This window comes from Stegodyphus dumicola, chromosome 9 (assembly GCF_044657685.1).
Source record: "Stegodyphus dumicola isolate Sdum_Otavi_A_Nest chromosome 9, ASM4465768v1".
In the NCBI taxonomy this organism is placed as follows: Eukaryota; Metazoa; Arthropoda; class Arachnida; order Araneae; family Eresidae; genus Stegodyphus; species Stegodyphus dumicola.
Window position 1 is genome coordinate 106,808,746 of NC_140776.1, and position 23,270 is coordinate 106,832,015.

The 23,270-nt window shown below is 32.0% G+C and overlaps 1 protein-coding gene and 1 long non-coding RNA gene across 5 annotated transcripts in view; one reads left to right on the forward strand and one right to left on the reverse strand.

Moving 5' to 3' along the window:
- Window positions 1-23,270, reverse strand: part of LOC146995445 (uncharacterized) — a 51,442-nt gene that overhangs the window by 8,390 nt on the left and 19,782 nt on the right. The gene's annotated exons all lie outside the window — the stretch shown is intronic.
- Window positions 1-23,270, forward strand: part of LOC118204997 (lanC-like protein 3) — a 39,979-nt gene that overhangs the window by 4,369 nt on the left and 12,340 nt on the right. For 2 of the 4 annotated variants that reach the window (XM_085823867.1, XM_085823868.1), the window contains exons 2-5: window positions 8,510-8,818; window positions 11,788-12,451; window positions 13,137-13,260; window positions 22,236-22,451. In XM_085823867.1, coding sequence (XP_085679993.1) covers window positions 11,810-12,451; window positions 13,137-13,260; window positions 22,236-22,451 — 982 coding nt within the window. In that variant the 5' untranslated portion in view covers window positions 8,510-8,818; window positions 11,788-11,809. The remainder of the gene's footprint in view (window positions 1-8,509; window positions 8,819-11,787; window positions 12,452-13,136; window positions 13,261-22,235; window positions 22,452-23,270) is intronic. The other 2 variants (XM_085823866.1, XM_085823869.1) reach the window with 1 other exon arrangement.

The following is a 23,270-nucleotide window of genomic DNA, read 5'->3' on the forward strand; positions in this document are numbered from 1 at the left end:
TATTTGAGAAAAAAATCTGTAGTATGTACTGTATATACCCGCGTATAAGGCGATGCCACGTATAAGTCGACCCCCCCCCCCACTTCGACATAAAAAATTCGTAGACAATAAGAAACCTGCGTATAAGTCGACTCCCCATTTCCGAAATCGATCGAGAAACTTCGAAATTTTTTTTTTTAAGTACTACATTTATTCAAAATCATCTGAGGAAAAAAAGTAAATATACAATAAAAAATACCTTTTCAAATAAACAAAATCAAAATCCTTCAACGTCCGATTCATGGTCAGATTCACCAAACATTTCATAGAACTCTTCTGTCGTCATTGGCTCGTCATCATACATATTTTCAGTCTCAAACTCTGTATTGTTACAATCACTACTAGAGCTTTCGTCGTCATTTTCACTTTCATAAACAGCATCATCTTCCGTGCTGTCTAGTTCGTTGCTAATACAACATTTTAAAAATGATTTTATAATCATTTCAGAGGGTATTTCGTTTTAAGAATCTTTAATCCACTGAGCAATTAATGTAATATCGGGCTTTTTAATGTTGCCTCCCTTTGTAAATTTTGGTCGACCGGAACTAATCCACTCTGCCCAATATTTTCTAACATTTACTTTGAAGGGCTTATTGAGGCAGACATGTAGGGGTTCAATGATGGATGTCAATCCTCCCGGAATTACGGCCACAGTCGTGTTTAGGTGTTTTGTCACTTCTTCAGAAAAGTGTCCACGAAAAGAATCATATACTAAAAGAGACGTTTTTTTTTAAAGCTGCTCCCGCTCTTTTATCCCACACATTTTTAAGCCAATCGACTGTTCTGTCAGCATCCATCCATCCCTTTTCATGGGCGCAAACCAGCACACCTGATAGGAACGCAACGTTTTCCGGTAAAGTTTTTCTTTTAAAAATGATCAACAGACGAAGCTTACTGCCGTCAGCCAAGCACGAAAGAACAACCGTAAAATGGGTTTTTTCATGCTCGGTCGTTTTTATCAAAATGCTTTTTTCCCCCTTGCAGTCAATTGTTTTATTTTCTGGTAGATCGAAACACATGGGGGTTTCGTCCATATTCCCTATTTGGGAAAGTTCAAAAGAAGTTCTTTTTCTTTCATCGATAATGTATTTTTGAAACTCCATAACCTGTGCTTCCAAATCAGATAATAACTTTTGCGCCAAATTGGTGTGTTGGCGTAAACACAAACCATGGTAATTCATAAATTTAATGCACCAATGTGTTGATGCACGAAACGTGTTTGGAACACCATACTTTTCTTCTTTTGCAAGCTTCATTGCTCGTAAATATATGCCAGTTCTAGTGACAATGAAACCATTCTGCCAGCACTCTAAAACCCAAGCATACAAGTCATTTTCGAATTTTGGAAAAGGAGCTTTTCCATGTCGCGACGCCTTTTTCGATTTCGGGATTTTTTGTAACTTTACTTTATTCTTGCGCCAATCGCAAATCAATTTTTCGTCAACCCCAAACTGATGAGAAGCAGCACAGTTATCAGTCTCTTCCATGAAAGAAATAACTTTTAATTTAAATCCAGCAGCGTACGACTGATGTTTCTGTTTAACTACCAATAAATCAGCCATATCAACAGAAACAAGAAGGGAAACAAAAACGTACTGACAAGAGCGAGTAAGATTTAACAGTGGGGCACGTGATTCTATCAAAGAATTCGTCGAATCTGGACGTTAAACCGAAGAGTTTTCTGTCCCCGAACAACCAATCAGCATCCAGCAGGCAAAAGCGTCGCCAACATATCCAAAACGCAGGATAATTGGGGAAAAATGATCATATGTAGTAACCTTCTAGAATTTGTTCCGGAAAAGATTCGCGTACGTAAAATCTATCTGCATTTTCCCTTTTTAAAAGTTAAAAGAAATATTCAAAACTGTTCAGTTATTGCGTGGGCTATTTTTTTTTTAAATTTTGATGTGTACGCCTGTTAACAAAAGTATTTCATGAATGAACAATAACTATTATAAAGACTTATATGTACGTAAAAACTATCTGTTCTCTTTTCTTGGCGAAACTTTTTTATTGATCGGTTGTTCGGGGACCGAAAGTTCTTTGGTTTAATCAAAACTTACTCTAGTTAAATTATGAAACTCTGTGATTAGTTGGTCACATAATTTAAGTCATGAAATTACTTCAAGCAAGTGACTTATTTGATAAGTCGTCCAATTTGAGTGCGGGAAGAAAACAACTGCATTATATAAAGAAATTTTTGAACTTCCGATTCTTTTAATTTTTTATGGCCCAGCGTATAAGTCGACCCCCCCCCCCACTTTGAAGTCTTTTTTTTTTTTTTTTTTTTTTTTGTCCAAAATATCTCGACTTATACGCGGGTATATACGGTATTTCAATATTTAATACAAGGTCTATTCAAATAAATTTAAAAAATACAACAAAATGTCAAAACAAATGTGAGCCACTATATTAGTTGAATGATGATAAGCAGCAGAAATTTTATTTTGAAAAATAGTATACATTGAAATGTATTGGCTGTTTTATAATGCTTATTATCAAACCACATAAGGAATAAATAAGATGTCATGTTTTATATATAATAGTCAGTATATTTTAATTTGCACAGTTAACTATTACCATATCTAGCATATCAATATACCTTTAAATTATTTGATCATTCAAGTAAAAAAAACTATGAAATCCATCTACTAATAACACCAAGAGAGAAGCATATTGTGATAATAAACTTAATTCAAAAGAGTCTATTCCAGAAATATCAGACTGAATAATAAGCATAACAAATGTCCAAATTTAGATAAACTTTTGAAATGTACCATTACTTAGTTAAAGCATTAAATTCAAAAATATTTTCTGTCAAAATAATTATTACAGTTCTTCAGCACAGAAATGAAAATAATTATTACGATTAATCCAAAATAAGAAAAGTAAGGGGAGAAGATGCCTACATTTGTATGTTTACTTTTTAATCACTGTGTTCAGTCATGCTTTCCGATATTTCTTTCCGGTCATAAGCTAGAGGGATCGCTGTCTATTAACTGTTAAATACTTATATATCTATTTTTTTAAACTTGTGATAGACTTTTTTTTTAGCTGTATGATATCCAAAATGTAGATAATTATTAATGTAGAGAGAAAACATTTGTGAATCGTTCTGCGTACTGAAGAACCTACATAATAGGGATAATTGTAATAATAATAATTATAATAAACCTCTGCCATTCTGACATTTGGCTTAGACAAAATCTTTAAATCCCTCCTCTGCTGAGTGTTTTTGCAAATTTCATAGGATTTTATGTTAATTAACCAGGTATTATGATTACTTTTACTTCTTTCTGTAGTCCTAACCAGAATGCAAACTGGTTATTGTATATTTAACCTAAAGGTTTGAATGTTTTAAAGGTAGAACTTCTTGTAATCTTGCATTGCAGTTACGTATTGTTGCCAGCTTTGGTTAATAATATTCAGCCTTTAGCCACTTTAAATATGCATTGAGTATTACTTGAACCAGCTTAGGTACATTATTTTCTGTATAATCTTAAACTACATGACCTAAATTTTAATTTTAATTCATCTTTTGTTATTTTAATACCACAGAGTTGTATTCTGTAGCCCAAGTGGTGCCTTCCATTAATTTAATGAGTTCAGTAAAAAGGTCATTTTAACCTTTTTGTCGTCTGATATTTCAGACTAAAGTGGTCTAGTACAGTCTGAAGGACATTTAGTTAAGCTTCTATCCAAGTAAAACCCTGCATATTTTGCAGAGCAAATTCCAAAATTGTATCCTAGTGACAGACGAGCACCATATTTTCTGTCTTCATTTCCTGTAAAAGACTGACTTTGTTACAAGAGGACCTTCCAGTCAGACTCAGTTGTGCATCCTTAATTTAAGTTGTTCCTTAATTTAAGTTGTATACAATATAGTGAGTCAGCATTGATGCGTGCTAACAATATATTAAATGTAATTTTTTTGCTAGTATTTTTGTATTAATAACAAAAGATTACCAACATTTGAAATTTGTACATTACAGACTAAATGAGTGAAAGTATTCTTCACACACACACATTGCTCTATTATTAAATAATGAAAAAAATATCTATATATGTATGATCCTCACACTATGGAAAAACAGTGACAGCTAAGCCACAAAATTTTGAATATACTCACTGCTTCTATAAAAAATTATAATAACCGTCAAGATTTTCAAGTTATCCTGGTTCAAAAAACACTAATTCAAATCACACATAACATCAAGGTAAATGAACATTACGAATCAGGTTTTTAAACTGCCAAGTTTATTCACGTCTAAGACACATTCATCTGGCTCTGCCAGATCCAAGAATAAGAAGTATAACATCATGAAAGATTTATGCCCTCTTTGGCGATTAAAATATTATTTCCACATAAAATGTCTTACACACTGGGCTCGGCTGAACAGTAGTTCAGAATAATCAAGATTATCAGTGATACATGAACATTTTCAAGAATAATTATGCATTTCAATACAAATTCAGGTTTTTGTACTCAAGAAATGTCACATAAACATCACGAACATGTAAAACTTACATATGTTTCAAGAATATCAAGTAAATTTTCATTCATCAAGAATTATTCTCTTAACATTCCTGTTCAAGCATCAGGATTTAAATCAAGAATTTATATAACTCGATAATATTAAACAAATGATTTCAAAATCAAGATTATCATAATTCAACTAAAATACTAGAAATATTACAAGAAACCTGTTTTTTTTTGTTTTTTTTTTTTTTTTTTTTTTAATTAAATTAAAATTATAAATACACTTATACATTTCTACAACCTTGAAATTTTCTAATATATACATTTCTTTAAATAGCAATTAAATAAAATAGATACAACATTAGTAGCATTACGATTACATTTTCAATAAGAAATATACTATCATACAATATTAATACTCTTAGCATTCTAACTTAACTAATAATTGTAAAGGTCTCTTTATAATGCCTTTTTCAGTTTTTATTTTTAGTACATCTCTACCAGTAAATATTTTGAGAACCTTTCCTAATCTCCACATGTTACGTGGTAAATGTTCATCATGTATTATCACCATATCGTTCACACTCAAGTCATGCTTTGCACGGTGTTTGTTCACACAATTTGCAGATTTCAGATTTAACAAATAATCTAATAATCCTTATAAAAGATTTTCCAAAAGTTACTTAATAATTTTTCATGATATAGATGCACTTTTAAAAGAATTTCTTTAGTACTGCACACTTCATGAGTGTATTTGACAGGAGGCAAATTAGCAAGTTTCTGCCCTAGCAGAAAATGAGCAGGTGACAGAACTTGGGGCTCCTTATCTTGGACGTAAGTCAAGAGTCGACGATTTATCACCGCTTCAATTTCAGTCAGAACAGTTTCTAATTCTTCAGGTAGCAGTAATGTTCTACCAAGAATTTTTCTTAATATTGTTTTGACAGATCGCACAAGTCTCTTGTAAAATCCACCCCACCAGGCTCCTCTTTCAATGATATACCTCCACTGAATGTCCTTTGCTGCATAATAATTCTTTACATCGGGATAGCTTAATACCTGCCACATCTTTCTGAGCTCTGCATCAGCTGCCTTGAATGTACGCGCGTTATCTGAGTATATTAAAGAACACAACCCTCTTCTTGATATGAATCGACGAAAAGCAAGTAGGAAAGATTTAGTTGTGAGATCTTTTGTTAGTTTAAGATGAATGCCTCTAGTTACTGTGCAGGTAAATAATCGGGTATAATACTTCGTATCTTCATTTTTCACGAAAAGTGGACCTGCATAATCCAATCCTATAACATCAAAAGGATTTGCTTTTTCAATTCTAGATGGAGGTAATGGTGCTATGACTTGTCGCATCGGTCGGGAGTTATAACGCTGACACAGTACACAGTTTCTTATAACACATTTCACATTTTGCCTGGATCTAATTATCCAATATTTTTCACGGAGGAACATGAGAGTACTAGCTACACCTGTATGAAGAACTTGTTCATATGCATCACGTACCAGAAGATATGTAAAATGAGTTTTTGAGGGAATAATTATAGAATGCTTTTCATGAAAACTTAAAGTTGATTTTTGTAGTCTTCCCCCTACTAACAAAACTCTTTCCTCACTTAGAAAAGTATTTAGTTTGTAAATGTATGAGTTTTTTTAAGTCAACTGTCCAGACTTTAAACTATTAATTTCAACAGAAAAATGTTCATATTAAACTTCTTTTATCAAATATAATTCTGCGGCAAAGAGTTCTTCTGCTATCAAGGGCAGGGTTCGTAGCCACATTTTAGTTAAAAAAATAAGCACCTATAAGCACTTAATACCTCAAGCACATTTTAAGGAAAAAATAGTCTGCTGCTTCAATATTAGAGATTTTGCGGAAAAAGGGGAGAACCTCCCAACCTCCGTACTGTATAATGTATTGGGGGGGGGGATTTTTTTTTTTTTTTTTTTTTTGGATTATTTGATTACTTTCCTTTTATTTAAGCCATTCCGTAGAGAGCTAATCTGTGTAAATACACACCCATTTTTTGGAAGTTTATCTATACTTCAGCAGTTACTGCAACTATATTATTATAAATATTCATGCATATGCTCATAATATAAGCATAACAATCATAATAAACACAAATATGAACTGACCACGCGGAACGAGAATGCAAATTATTAAAATCTTGATAGAAATTCAAACGTGTGTAGTATTTCGGTGGGAGGAAAAGAATACCGAATGTACCGGAATTTTCTACCGTTTTTGCAATTCTTTGACCAATAGAACGACATGCACCTGTCTGTACTCTTACGCGCACCATAGGTTACGTTAATGCAGAGAAAGGGGGGAAAAGTAATTTCCGGGAGTATGATTCACCATGTGACGTTGCATACGAGGAAGAAAAGTTGTTTATTTAGTTTCAGCTTTGGTACGGGGAAAAAATGTGCGTTCGTTTAAAAAAAGGATTAAAAAAATGCACTAAAAACAAAAAAATAAGGGCTTTAAAGAAAAAGTAAGCACCTATAAGGGCCTTTATATTTTATTTTCAAATATAAGGACTTATAAGCACTTGTAAGGACCGCTACGAACCCTGAAGGTTTCTGTTTTCTTGTCAGTTTTATTTTTCAGATTGTGAATAAATCTAAATATCCATGCAGTCACTCTAATAGCTCTAATTAATTTACTATAATTTTCAAGATTCAATAGAGAATTAAATTTTTCTGCAATAGACGATAGTATTGTGGTATTATTTATACACTTTTTCCTAATTCAGCATCAAAAAACTCCGTTGTCGCAATAAATTTACTAGGCTAAGCACTCACTGATTCAACTAAACAATCTGGCCCAGACTGTCAAATCTTGAAGACAACAAATATTCGGCTGAACATCCTCGAGATAAAATTGTCCGCTGGATTGGACTTTCCATTACAATGTCTCCAGTTATTTGGGCAAGTTAATGATTGTATTTCAGATACTCGATTTTTTACAAACATTTTCCATTGTTCAGGAGCACTATGAATCCAGTGAACCACTATCATACTGTCAGTCCACAGATAAATATTTTCATCATGAATTGAAAACAGCTCTTTTAAATTTTTAGCAAGTCTTGCTGATATTAATGCTCCTAGTAACTCTAACCTTGGAAGAGTCAGTTTTTGTTTTATTGGTGCAATTCTAGATTTTGCCATAATGAACGCTACCTGTCCATCTTCAACCAATTAAAATATGCAACTGAATCATATGCTTTAATAGATGCATTACAAAATAAATGCAGTTCGATGTCTTTACTTTGATTCAATTTGCCGGGGAAATATTCTCGAGAAATTTCAGATTTCTTTAACTTTTCGATTTCACCGCTCCACTCGGACCACAACTGCTTATAATCAATTGGAACTTCGTCATCAAATTCTAAATCCAACTGCCAAAGGTTTTGCATTATCAATTTTGCGCGTAATGCAAATGGCACCAAGAAACCTACTGGATCGAAAATAGTAGCAGTCACCTTTAATATATTTCTTTTTGTGGGTTTTCTACAACTGCTTAATGTTTTGCACAAGTTATCTATGTTCAAGGAAATTACATTTTTACTCGTACACTAATTAAGCCCTAATACTTTTAAAGAGCTATTTAGTTCATTTTCTGAATTAATTATTCCACAATCATCCCAAAGTTTTTTTAATTTCTCTGAATTTGTATTAACTGACGCAAATTCATTCCGGCATCTTTGAGCACACAATAGGCTCCAGTACTTAACTTAAAAGCCTGTTCCATAGAATCTGCACCATAGAAAACATCATCTGCGTAGATCGAACAGTTCGACATCTCAAAAATATCTGGATATTCTAACTCTATTTTCTTTATATGCTTTTTTATAGTACACGCCAGAATGAAAGGGCTACATGACACACCGAAAGGAACGCGAGTCATTCTATAATGTTTCAAATTGTAATTATTATCAAAGTATAAAAACCGTAATACATCTCTATCAATTTCAGAGATTCCAATCTGGAGAGAGGCCTTTTCAATATCTGCTGAGAACGCATGCTTGTATTGTCTGAACCGCAATATCAAGTCTGAAACAGAAGGATTCAAATTTCGCCTGGCATCAAACAATTGTTCAGAGATACCCCATTGCACTTTGAAGATGTGTCAAACACGATAAGGACTTTAGTTTTTGATACATGTTTTCTTACCACTGGAGAATGTGCAATATACAGTCAAAAGTCGTTAATCTGGACTCGTCAGGACGTCGGCGATTGCGGATTATCAATTTTTCCGGATTATAGATCATCAGTTTAAATCTGGTAAGATGGCATGAAGAAATTATGAAATTAAAAATATGAAACCATAATTTATGAAATAAAGAACAATTATGATCTAAAGGGTATCAAAATTTACAAAAAAAAAAAAGCTTAATATTTATTTGTTTACTTTATTAAACATTTCTTTCAATGTATGTTGTTTAAGTTGCTTCGTTTTATGTGATAATACTTTCTCTTTAATTCTATAAACAGACATAATTTCTTGTTCTGTGACAAAGTTCCGCTGTTCAAGTCCTATAATTGCTGTGTCGCGAATACCGACTAATTTGTCAATCAAAATTTTTTCATTTTCAATAACCTCTGTGTCACTTTCTTCGCTGTCGGAAGCGAATTATAATGATGAGGAATTTGATTTAAATCATATCAAAGACGGAGTACATCCAGATGAAATACTACATTTAGCAAGGAATTATAAGCCAAATAAAATAATAACATCTGCCCTGAAGATAAGGATAGTGCTGAAAGATCAACTTCCAATTCATTGCGCGCTGTGGCTCCCCCACCGCAGAGTAGCGTGAAATTGATAAAGAGATTTCGGAATGGTTAGATAAACAAAGGATTATGCCTTTATCCATTTTTTGCAGCAATTCCACTTTTTGTTTAATGTCAAAGCGAAACATACTTTTGCTTTGTAAATCCTTTACATATTAGTAAATATATATCGGAAATTCTATTTGACATAATCGAAAGTTAAAGCTTACTTTCATAAAATTGCTCTAACAGTCTGCAAAAAATAATAAGCCGTATCCAATTCAAAGATTAAGGAACAACGCAATCTGCAACATTAACTGAATTTAGCTTAATTTATACCGGCCGTTATACATTAAACACACATGCGTAAACTTCTTATGCGGATGCGCACACGCATATTCTCAGCCGTAAAGGTCTTACACGCATGCGTCAATTAGACGCATGCACAGAAAGTTTGTAGCTTTGAGGTCTGGATTATAGATCATTCCGGATTACGGGTGTCCGAATTAATGACTTTTGACTGTAGTTATTATTTGATTTGTACTAATTTGATACTGATATCTTGCTACAACCAAAATCTCGTCATCATTATCTGCAGATTCCCTTTCATTACTGTAGAGATCATAACTTTGATCACTGAAACTTTCTGATAAATTGGCATATTCAAAATAGTCAGAGCCGTTCATTATCAGATAACTTCTTCTAAATAAGTTACAAAAACATTCAGTAAAATTTCATTTAAGGTCAACTGTTTACTTTTATGACAATTAGCACAATAAAAATGGAAATTACTACCTTTTCCACGCCAAACAACTGCTTTCTAACAAAGAATTCTTAATAAACTTATAGCTAATCATCAAAATGCACCACGTGGTTTATATTAAAAAAAAAAAAAAAGTGCTGCATAGTGGTGCCCTCTAAGGGAAATAAGTTTAATTATAATATAGCCTATTTATTTTTATTAGAACAGATCTCAGACAGGCATTAGAAATAAAGTAGCGTGAGATACAAGATCGCCCATGTCAGACACTGGCAAATGCGTTAAGGGGTTAATAGAGGTAGACATTTTTAGAAAAATAACTCTTTTAAATGGCTTTTATCATGTATTGGATTTTTTTTAATTTATGATACTTATGTTTACCATGTTTTGTTATGATACAATTTAGAAATATGGTTTTTTGTAATCAAGTAATCATAGTATATGATAAGATGGTATGTAAACATGAAATTGGTGTAAAATAAGAGTCTGGAGAAGAAATATTATGTAAGGATATAAGAGAAAATGTAAAATTAGGTGAGAAAGCAATTTTTAGAATAAAAAAATTCCATCGCTTCTGAAGATGGTTTCTCTTGTTTGTTTATGTCAGATCTTCAAAGCTGCTGGAGTTTTAATTTAAATCTGTGTCCATCTAAGGTAATATTTCCCCCCAATTTTATATTTTGCTTTGCCATGTTTCTTTTCGTATGAATGGGGGAGAAGTAAAAAAACCAGCTAAAATTAGGTATCAGTGTATGCCAAATTTGGCCATTTTGTTGCCCATTTAGTTTAGTTTATTCTAATAATCTTACTTTCATTATTAGATAATGGTATAATTTTGACAACCTTCTCCCATTTTTCTTATAATTCTAATTGATGAGATTGTTGTATATTTCTCTCTCGGTTATGTGTTCTCTGTTTTTAATTGCTGAGCTATTGTACCTTTGTTATTTTTAAATGGTCTATGTAGAATCTGCTCTTTATTTTCATTATATTGAAGTTTTCTATAGAAATTTTAAATGAACTTGGGTCTGTAGTTCTAAAATGAAAGGAAAAACGATGTGCATGATACCTTTAAGTGAGCCACATTATGCATGCAGAAAGCTAAGCTAAGCTTTTTCTGAAGGTGACGAAAACTGCAGTATATGGTCACCACTGTATTTAAGTCCTGAAATTCGCACAGGAGGGATCATCATCTGCAGTCATTCTGGAGGAAATATTTGGAGAGGATGTTATGCTTATACCTAGCTTGAAGACATGCTGCACTGCTACATCAGTGCTTTTCAGTCAGGGGGCAAATAAACAGAAAGTAGTAATCTAATTTAAAATATATTTTTGTCATAGGTGGAAGCCTACATTATTTTTCGATATTCTTTTTCATTTAGAAATTTCTGGCTTAATATATTTGCAATCGATTAACAATTTATTGTGTAGTTTTATGTATTCTTCACATTCAGTATAAATTATTAGTGCTATTCTGATAAATTGTAAAACAGTCTGAATTTAAAATTTACTATAATTGGAAATAACCTGCAGTTGTACTTTAATAAACTAATTATATTAATTTTATGCAAATTTTAAACATTCTGTGATTTATTTTATGTCATCTGAAAATAATTTGAATATTTCAAAATTTTAATTTTAGATTTCTTAACTAGTGAGATTTAAACATGATCTTTGTATTATGTATTTTAAAGCATTTATATGCATTTCTTTATTTCAGAGTTTGTTTCATACATTTGTACATGCAGTCTGGTGTTTGGTGGAGCATTGAGAAGTTATTTCATGTTCATCAAAAGCTAAATAATTTTCTTCAACATATAATTAAAATACATACCACTATGTCTGCTTCTGTGCGATATTTTAGCAACAGATTAAATGATTATAGTGGTGCTGCTGTTCAGATTTCAAAAGAGTTGTTTAAAAATCGATGCCTAGATTATGCAGGACATATTTTTAGACACCAGACTTTTTCTGCAGATGACTGTGATGGAGGGCTGTATGTTGGTATAGCTGGAGTTGCATACATGAGTTACTATATATCGCATCATCCTGAATTTTTAGAAAATAGAGTGGAATTCTTGAATAAGAGTGAAGAATATATGAAGTGTGCCCTCTCTTATGTGGAACAGCCTAGGATTAAAGCTGATAAATCTATGCAAGCTGCATTTCTGCTAGGTGCAAGTGGAACTTATGCTGTAGCTGCTGTAATTGCAAAAGCTTTGGGAAAAGAAACAGAATATATTTCCTATCTGCAAACTTATGCCGCTTTTGCAGATGTTTGCCTTCCTGTTAATTTCTTACGATGTGGATCAGATGAATTGCTTGTCGGAAGAGCTGGCTATTTAAGTGGAATTTTATTCTTGAGAAAAGTATTAAAACATCAGGTGATTTTATTATCATGTTCTCACAATATATGTTTCAATAAAAATATGCTGGAATGTTATTTTTAAAAAAAAAATTTCCTTGTGACAGACTGGATTCAATGTAATAAATTAAAAGAGCAAAATGTGTTTAAATTTATTTGTTATTAAAGCTAATATTAAAACTGTATTCTTACCAATTATAAATTGGATATTTTCTGATTATCTGCACCTCTGGTTTTAACATTCTATAGAATTGCTGATCTTGTCCTATTTTCAAGTGCAGAGGCAATAATAGAAAAGTTATACATGAAGATACTGCACTCGTATCTGAATACACATGAATTTGTGTACTGTATACGTAATCGTTATTTTACTCATCAGTGCTTTTCTAACTCAAAAATGTGTATTTTTCAGTAATAATAAATCTGGTCATTTAGATTATTGTTCCTCCTCAACACAATTCTTTATTCCTTATGAAATGCTTTGTGAATTATTACCTATGATCAGAACAATACTTAAACCCATAAAAATGGCAAAACAAACATTTGGCTAATTTGTTACATCACTAATGAGTTGGCAATGTTTCATGATGGTGTGGGTTATGAGAAAATGTCAGAAGCTGTTTTATATTTAAATTTTTAAATGTGTTTATTATTAAAATATATTTTTTATGTATATATATATATATATATATGTATTTTATAAGGTTATCCCTGAAGAGAAACTCTTCGCTCTTTGCCAAACTGTCGTGAAATCAGGAACCGAGTATTCTAAAAAACACAATTCTGCATGTCCTTTGATGTTTGCTTATTATGGTACAGAGTATCTAGGTAAGCACAAGATACAGTTTCCTCTCATTTTGATACTTATTTGTTATCAAGCGGACAAAAATGCCATAGGTGCCTGTGGAGTTGTCAATCTCTGCCTGCTGGATAATTTAAGGTTTGACAACTTTGGGAATGGCAGTGATGGCCTCTTTTTTTTTTCAATGATTTTTTTTTTTTTTTCAATTCATTATTTCTAATAAACAGCATATTATTCTTTGTTTTTATTTGCAATTTTGAACATACTCTGCCTCAAAATTTATTCTTCAATGATGTGTAATTTTTTGCAACATGTATATTTAAAAGTCTTCGGCAATTCTTGAAAGATTTGATAGATTCCATGTGTTTTTTCATTCCAAAAATCTACCATGAAAATAAAATTTTTAATCAAAATTTCCAATTTTTAGAATCAAACAAAACTATATGCTTTAAAAAATTGGAAATTGGAAAATGTCATTGCAATAGGTGGATCACAGCAACTTAAAGACACACATTTTTGTCATTTACGCTATAGATTGCCTCTTCTCTGTGTGCTGGATAACAAACAAGTATCTTTTTCTCTCAATTTAATGAACAGGTTGAATCTCGGAAAAACTAAAAAATATATATATAAAATTGGCAGCATGTGATTAAAATAAATAATTTTAAAATTTAGGAAAATTTGAAGCTTTAAATATGGTAACAAAGATTTGAAATGAGGCCCACTTTTACTAACAACATAGGCTTTTTTTTTTTTTTTTTTTTTTTTTTTTTTTAAGTGTCACTTTTAGTGAGATTTAATGGAGTGATATTTGAATGAGTTGTATAAATTCTTTTCGTCTTGGTAAAGCTACAACAAGGGTGGAAGTTGTGTGACATATAAAAAATATTGATCCTTCCCATGAGGATTTTGTACACTGTTTGACTGCATTAAATTATTTAGTAATCATAGTCAGTTGCACAAGTAACCAAGGTTAACTGCTGTACAGTCTGCATTTTATCAATCAGCTGTTTCCAATCTATTTTTTCTTTCAAATGCCCCTTTGTCCCCAAAAGTCTTTGTGACTGAGAGTACCCTAACTCTTCCTTCAAAATCTATGACCCATTTTTTTCCCCTTGCAGTATTATTGTGATTATTCTTACTACTGCATTCCCTTGTGATTGTACAGACACTGTATTATATTTTGACAGTCTTGGTTGCCTTTGGGGACGTAAAATACATCGACTCTGTTCTAATTATACAAAAGGATAGCCTATGCTGTTTTGGAATGTAGTGGCACAAGCCATCAGAGTGGATAGTGCAGTGGCCAAGTAATAGCTTGCCTATGCTTCTACACCCTTTGTGGTCAACATATCCCCAGGGAGTGGTGACCCTAGAAAGCCGGTTCAGCAAACTGGTGCTTGAGAGAAAGTTCCGTATAAGAAATTAGGAACCTGTGAATTAGGAGTATTGCAGTGAGTGAGATGTTCTAATACTCTTCTGGAGGGGAGCTTTTGACATGATGCCCACCCCTGCTTGTAGGTTTGGGAGGTCAGCCCATATAGTGCCCATATCAGATTGAGGCAGAACAAATATTTGTAGATGGCTTAGTGCTATAATATTGGAATATCATAAAATTATTGATTTTAATGAATTAGGCCAGAAAAGTATAATAAAACAAAAATATAATATAAATATAACATTATTTATTTCAAAGTAAACATAGTGATAATCCATATTTTTAATATAAATACAACATTGTTAATATAATGTATTGCAGTCAAAAGTCGTTAATACGGACTCGTTGGGACTTCGGCGATTCCGGATTATAGATCATCAGTTTAAATCTGGTAAGATGGCATGCAGAAATTATAAAATTTAAAATATGAAACCGTAATTTATGAAATAAAGAACAAGTATGATCTAAAGGGTATCAAAATTTACAGAAAAAAAAGGCTTAATATTTATTTGTTTACTTTATTAAACATTTCTTTCAATGTAAGTTGTTTAAGTTGCTTCGTTTTATGTGATAATACTTTCTCTTTAATTCTATAAACAGACATAATTTCTTGTTCTGTGACAAAGTTCCGCTGTTCAAGTCCTATAATTGCTGTGTCGCGAATACCGACTAATTTGTCAATCGAAATTTTTTCATTTTCAATAACCTCTGTGTCACTTTCTTCGCTATCGGAAGCAAATTATAATGATGAGGAATTTGAGTTAAATCATATCAAAGACGGAGTACATCCAGATGAAATACTACATTTAGCAAGGAATTATAAGCCAAATGAAATAATAACATCTGCCCTGAAGATAAGGATAGTGCTGAAAGATCAATTTCCAATTCATTGCGTGCTGTGGCTCCCTCCCCCCCCCCCCCCCCGCCACCGCAGAGCAGCGTGAAATTGATAAACAGATTTCGGAATGGTTAGATAAACAAAGGATTATGTTATCCATTTTTTGCAGCAATTCCACTTTTTGTTTAATTTCAAAGCGAAACATACTTTCGCTTTGTAAATCTTAGTAAATATATATCGGAAATTCTATTTGACATAATCGAAAGTTCAAGCTTACTTTTATAAAATTGCTCCAGCAGTCTGCAAAAAATAATAAGCCGTATCCAATTCGAAGATCGAGGAACAACGCAATCTGCAACATTAACTGAATTAGATAATTTCAGCTTAGCTTATACCGTCCATTATACATTAAACGTGCATTCGTAAACGTATTTCGCGCATACGCATATTTGCAGCCGTAAAGGTCTTACGGGCATGCGTCAAACCAATGCATGCGCAGAAAGTTTGTAGCTTTGAGGTCTGCATTATAGATCATTCCCGATTATGGGTGTCCGAATTAACGACTTTTGACTGTATTTTTTATGTCAGTTTTTGTAGAACAGAATATATGAATTTATTGACTATTCATGAGGTCTAAAGATAAAATTAAACATTCTGGAAACTATTCTATTACACTAAACTACTAAACTTAAAGTTAGTAAATTAAAATTTAACTTCATTCACACGAAACTGAAAAATAAGATTCAGAATTTAAGTAAATGCTAATAGCTGTTACACTTGAATATAAATGGAACAACATTATGTCATACGGTATATCTAATTTTTTTTTAATCATTAAAAGCAATCTTTGTAAAGTAATCTGGAAGTGTTCATCAAGCCTCATTACATTTAATGAGCCTTGAAGCAGCTAATATGCCCTTTTTTAAGACGGTTTTCAAGCATGAATGAGTCAAAAACTATTTAAAGAATAAAAGCAGAAATTATTTTTCCTGTCATTTGATGACAAATTTTAACTTTCTAAATATTTTCCTTTTCTTGCTCCATTTATTAGAGCTAATGTTATTTTCTACCATTTGTGATAATTTTTTCATGTGTCCCTGATTAAGCTGTCATATCCAAGTACAGTATTACAGGTGTGGAACTGCTGTTATAAGAAGTCTAGAATAAAGGTTCTTCAATGTCCCAGTAATGGAATATATGTTCCATTACAATATTACATTGCAGTCTTATTTTCTAAGTTTAGCAATTCATGATTTGTAAAAAATACGTTTTCAATGCACTAAATTCTGTTCTTGCATTTGCCATATGTATGTTTCAGTGCATATTTGCTTATTTAAGGTTTATGCCTGGTTCTGCATTTGCATAACTACTATTTTCCTTCACATATTCTTTTGTTATTTACAATCCTATTTTTGACGTTTAGCATTTTGAATTTAGTGTTTCAGCAACTAACTAATACAGTGCTGATTAATGGAGTAATTAATTATAATATTCATTAACCTGAAGGCAATTTTCTTATGCAGTGATTCTTTGTATACAAACTTTTAATGCATTTCCATATATCTTTTCCTGTGATTTTCTCTACATTTGATTGATAATAAGAAGTTTTGGCACTTATGGAAAATCCTGTTGACCATTTTTGCCTATTAAAGAAAAAACACCAAACTACGTGATTTTTCACCAAAAATGGAAAGTCTTCTTCAAACACACTGGGTTTGGTGTAACCTTGATTATACATATTAGTTATCATTGGTAAAAACTCCTCCCCCCCCTCTATCATGCATTTAAAAAAAAAAAAAAATTTAAATTTGGGATCTGCCTACTACAGAAGAGCATGCTGTTGAATTTTTCCAAAGTTATAGCATCTTACCGGCCTAAAAAAAGTGTGTTATTGGCCACGAAATGGCGCCTAGCAAAAATAATTGCTTTTACAGTATAGCTCCTTAATAAAAAATTATGGAAATTTTTAATGAAAAATTAAATATAATGAACTTGAAAGAAAAATAAGAATAGAACACTTTTTACTGTATTTAGTAATTTTTTTTTTTTTTTTTTTTTTTTTTTTGTTTGGCATGGTTGGCGCCGTCTCTTGTGGTCGACGGGATTTTCCATAAGTACCGAAGTTTCTATTGAGACAATTATCTGAAGCCATCCCAACTTGATAAAAATGTCCAATTTATTTAGAATTATATTTTTAGAATTTGGATGAAATCCAAGGTTTACTATACAGGTCTAGGACTTTTCGGCGTCGCCATTTCACCGTGGCCGGTTTGCCGTCAAGACATATTTTTCTTTACATGACTGTATTTTATCTTGCCGTATTATACTTGTATTAAATTTATTTAGTTTAATAATTCTGTTTACCTTTTATATACTTAATAAAGGTTGCTTTTAATATATATCATTATTTACAAGTATGAGATATAAAGAAATTACACACAGTTAGAAAATCATGTCAGTATCGAAGAGAACTGAGGGTAAATTTCTGATACAACAGAAGTTATATTATAAATTTTATAAAGTTATGCAGGTACACGATTAGTCATTATTAGGATTTGGTAAAGCTGAATGATTTGAAGCTCGAGCTTGATTGTTATTTCGGGCTTTCGAACATTTGAAGTTGACATACTTACATTATCGAAAGACTTATAATTAAAAAAATATTTTTTAGAAATTTAAAAGGAACTTTCTCTTTACTTATACATTTATTTATGCATTTATATTAATGAAAAAATATTTTAAAAACACCAGTGTATATAGTGATTTATCTGATAGCTTTGACCTAATTTTGGTGCAAAAATTGTTGCCAACGGAAAATGCCCTCTCAGAATCATTCGACGTTGGTTTTATACTGTAAATTGCTTCAAGTGACCGCTTTAAATTTACAGTCCGTTCACCATTACTTTTTGACAAAGTAAATTCTTGACTTTTAAGTGGTCACCTTCCGGTAGTTTGCTGGCTGGAGCTTCTAATAGTATTCTAAGTTGTTCTTCAAGAGAAGCACCAACTTTGGTAGTTTTTCTGCTTCACTATTTGATTTTTCATTTGATGAATTTGGTGATGAATCTGATGATGGAAATAAATGCTTCATCAAAGCAGCTGCTAGTTCTATAGAAGCTTTTGATGGTGTTTTATTTAAGTTGTTTAGTGAATTAATCAAATCTATGATGTTTTTGTTGATCCTGCTGTTGATGTAAAAATCGATATTTTCAGAAAGAGAAGTACTTATTTCAGATTCTTGTTCAGTCTCTCTCGCATAAAGTTGATAGAAATGTATGCTGTTCGTAAAGTGGATTATTTTTCACGCAGAGCATTAAGTGCCGCTTCAGTTGGTTTTAACGCCGAGACTATTTTATTAATTCCAGGTTTAAATTTGTTAAAAGATGTTCAGATCCAAGTTCAATGAGTACATCCTTTGTAAGGTCATACAATTATACAAATGTTAGTTATGATTTTAAGTCCAATCCTGTCCTTCCTAATGCCTTTAAAATTCTACTATCTTAATTCAGTTACTATTTTTGCCGATAAATGGTGTTACCTTCTCGCGCTTGGTACTACCAGAGGGTATAAAAATCCGTTCAGTGGTTGCTTTCCATTATTCAAAGTTCAGATTTTGAGTGTGAAGGTGCAGTTGCCTCTCGCTCCCTATTTTTAACTTCGCTAATTTTCTTGTCCTTTGTGTTACATGTTTGATCAGATAGCCTGACTCACTAAAAGTAGGCGGCCAGTGTAACTCTGATTAAAAATCCGGTTATAACCACGTGCAGTGCTGATAAGGACCACGTGTTTCTGAGACTCCTTCCCCCTTTATTTTTCTTCTTTCTAGGTATTTCTTTCTCCTGATGAGGAGGGACCTTTAGCTGCCCTCGAAATCGATTGAGTGTTTCAATATACTTACGCTAAATACAAGGTTGTTTTTATGATTTTGATTGTCACATTAGCGTGTTTCTCTTCTAGTCTAATTTTACAAATGTTTCAAGCATTTTCAGCATTGAATTCCATCTGATTTTACAATCCAGAGAGAGTTGTTGCTCTATATGTAATTTTTCTCTACATTTAGACTTGAACAAATCTGAATGCACGACAGAATTTTTGGAAAAAATTACAACTTGTCTCACAATATATGTTTTTCTTGAATGATTCATTCTGTAATTCAGTTTCATTAATGCTCAAACCATTGTCAATATCATCAAAATCATCAGACTCTCCTAAACTTTTGTCTATACTTTCTTCTGTCTCTGATTTTTCTTTATAAAAAGTTTTTTTAACAGCCAAATGCAAGGCATGCGCAAGACATGTTTGATAAAAGCGAGTGATTCTTTTCCGAACTTGATCATAACACTTGCTCCATCCCCAGTGCTGGATACAATATCGTGCTTAAATGATAGACCAAAAGATTCGAGGTGCTCTTCTACAAGTTCTTGCATTTTTTTTTTTTTTTTTTTTTTTTTTCATCGCAACTTCCAAAAATTCTTACCAGTCCAAGATTGGTGCTTTTTTGGCAGGCAGTATGCAGATTTATATTCAGGAATCTCTGGTTACTGATGCTGGTCCATTCATCCATGGTAAGGGAGAATGTCTTTGATTCGGTAATATCTTTTTTAATATCATTTTTGATTTTTTGTTTCACAGTTTCCATATGGTTGTGAACAAGAACCATTACTGATTTTTCATTGTCTGGAAGCTTCATACCTCTTAAGGCCAATGATTGTTGAATAAACTCTGACTAAGTGATTTGACGAATTGATAAACCATCTACTGCAGCCATTTTTGCAACAATATCTTCAATTGATGTTTTGATTGCAAAATTATCCAAAGTTTTTGTATTTTTTACTGTCGTTTCTGCTTCTGCTTTGTCAACGTCAATGTTATGAATGCTGCTTAGATAATGACGCATTGTATTTCCATTTAAAATGGAAGTTTTTTTATTGCATTCATTGCAACATACATAATTTTGGTCTGCCTTGGCAAAATGACTCTAAACGGTTGATCTTTTGTTTTTCGGCATGATTACTATTCTAGAAAAAATAGAAAATACTATTCTAGAATGTGCATGTATTCACGCCTGTAACTCCAATAATATTAACCATTTTTACCAAAATATTGCGAAAATTTTGACTAAATTTGTGTTGAGATATTAGTAGTTGCTTTCTTATTGGTTAAAAGGAAATATAGCTTTCTGTCACGTCTGATGCATTAGCTTTCTGTCAGGTCCGAAGTATTCCGAAACTTAATCCCATTATATTTGTTTATGATTTGTTAAAACATGATCTGCTTGTATCTCTGTTTATATTTCTGCTTTACTTGAAGTACTTATTACCTTACTGATCCAACTTTTTTTCACATTGCTTGTCTATTTTCATTCATTACATCTTTCTTCGCTAAGTGAAATATCCCATTCTACTATCTCAATTCTTTTTAACATCCTTTTGTTGTTCCAGACATTCTTTTATCTGATGCTGAGTAAAAAAGCGCGCTCACGTGCACTGTCACTCTCTTTCCATTCGACACAAGTCAGTGTATTTTTGCTTGTGTCTCTGCGTGTATTTCTCTGCATATTACTCTCTGATAAATATTCGTTTCGCAAAACACAGCATTTTCAATGTTCAACAATTTGTAATTTTGTTTTTTTAACTAAGAAAATCATTATTTAATATTACATACATGTTACTACTAAAAATTAAAAGTATATTGTTTCTATCTGTAAAGATTAAAAATCCTTGCATTTCTATGTACTGTACTGTAGGCAGCAACAAATTCATCTCTTTACCAAAACAAGTTTCAACACTGTTCAGGTAAAAGTACTGGTAAAATTAAAAGCATTATTTTACTGTATATATTTATAATCCTTTTATTGTTTAAATTTACTTATCTGTAATACAGTTACAAAAGTTTTAATTTATTATGTACTTAAAAGGGAGCAGTTTTATGACACCAATAAAATGTCTTCTAGGATTCTTAAATATGTTGACAAATTATTTAAAAAATATAATGCAGAACGAAAAACATTTTGTATGTACCGAGCTCGAAAGCCCGTTGGGCTTTCATTCGAGTATCGAGTACTCTAAAATGACCAAAAATTATCGAGTATCAAGCTCGTTCCAAACTCTAGTCATCATACATGATATTACATGATTAGTCAAACATGATTTATGTGATTAGTCAAGTACATGATATTTACATGATTAGTAAAAAATTCTTGAAATTTTAATCTCCTAACTAGCCGATTCACTTGTATTTAACTCACTATTGCAACTTTGTTATTAAAATTCTGAAAATTAAACAAATTGCATGTTAAAAAATCTGCCGATTATGTTTATCTTTTCCAACAAATAATCTTCCAATTTTGGCAACTGACTGAGGTGGCCACTTTAACAAGGCAGTATATTAGTAACTATGCTTTTCAAATTTGTAAGATATATAATTTAGTGTAAGAATTTGTTTATTTGCTAGACTGTTTGAATACTTCGTATAGTAAAAGTAAAAGTAAGTAGAAAATCATGCACATTTCAAAAATGAAAATTTATTTATTAATGTAAATTAAAACTGAAGTATAAAATCAATTTCCTTTTCATCCGATGCATTGATGCTTCCAGGAAACCTTAAAATGTTTTTAAGAACATTTAGAAAGTTTTTAACTTGTTTCAAAGCTTATATATAATGAAAATCATATGCGAAAGGTATGTTATGTAATGTGATTAATATTTAAAAATACATAATTTAAGGTGCTGCCCATGGTCTATCTGGTATACTTCAGATGCTTTTAAGTTTTCCAAATTATCTGGATGCTAATCAAGAAGCTGAACAAAAAGTTAAAGGCTCTGTGGACTTCCTACTTAGCCTCCAAACTGCATCTGGAAATTTTCCCTGTGCCATGGATGAAGTGAAACGCCCCAGAGCCGAGTCAGATGAATTAGTGCACTGGTGTCATGGAGCACCAGGTAAGGATATAAAATTAGCAGTCATACTTTTATTTTTATAGAAAAATTATCAGCACAAAAGGCATTAACTCAAATAGGCTGTTAGTCTCGAAATGAGATTTGGTGGCATATCACTTTAAATGTCTGAATTACTTTTCAATTTGTTATCATGAGATATTATCACCTTGTATTACTTTTAAAGAAATTAAATAATGCAGAATCTGCATGAATGTAGCCCGAATTTCATATTTTGTAAAACTTGAATTTTTAACAAACTCAGTGACTTAAGAGGGTTTAATACCCCTTTCTCATGTCGATTTTTAATAACAGATGGCACTACGAATGTTGAGTGATAAAAAGTCAAATCTGTAAGACTACCTACAGCCTGTTTACTATGGCAACGATGCTTCTCTTTCTCTGCACTCGTTTGGTGGGAAAGTGATTAAGCCATAAAACATTTAAACACATCCCCTCAGTTGAACAAAAGACCTGCTGTCATTTCTTCCGTCTATGACTCAGACTGCAGGGTATGATTGACCAGGAATAGAACTTTTCCACTTTTGTGTTGAATGAAAGATATCTGTGAGATACGTGCAGCAGTCACAATTCCTTTTCACAAAATTTGTTCATCATGCTTTTCAATGTTGTGTAATGTTTTATAATTTGCCTTTATTCTGCGGAAGAAAATAGTTTTTAAAAATACTAGATTTTTAAGCATTTCGGTAATTTCATTGCAACATAAAAATTATATATAAATAATTTGATACTTGATGATATGTGTATACATATTCAGCATGCACATAACCATTTACTCATCCATCCATAATATTCCATAAATAT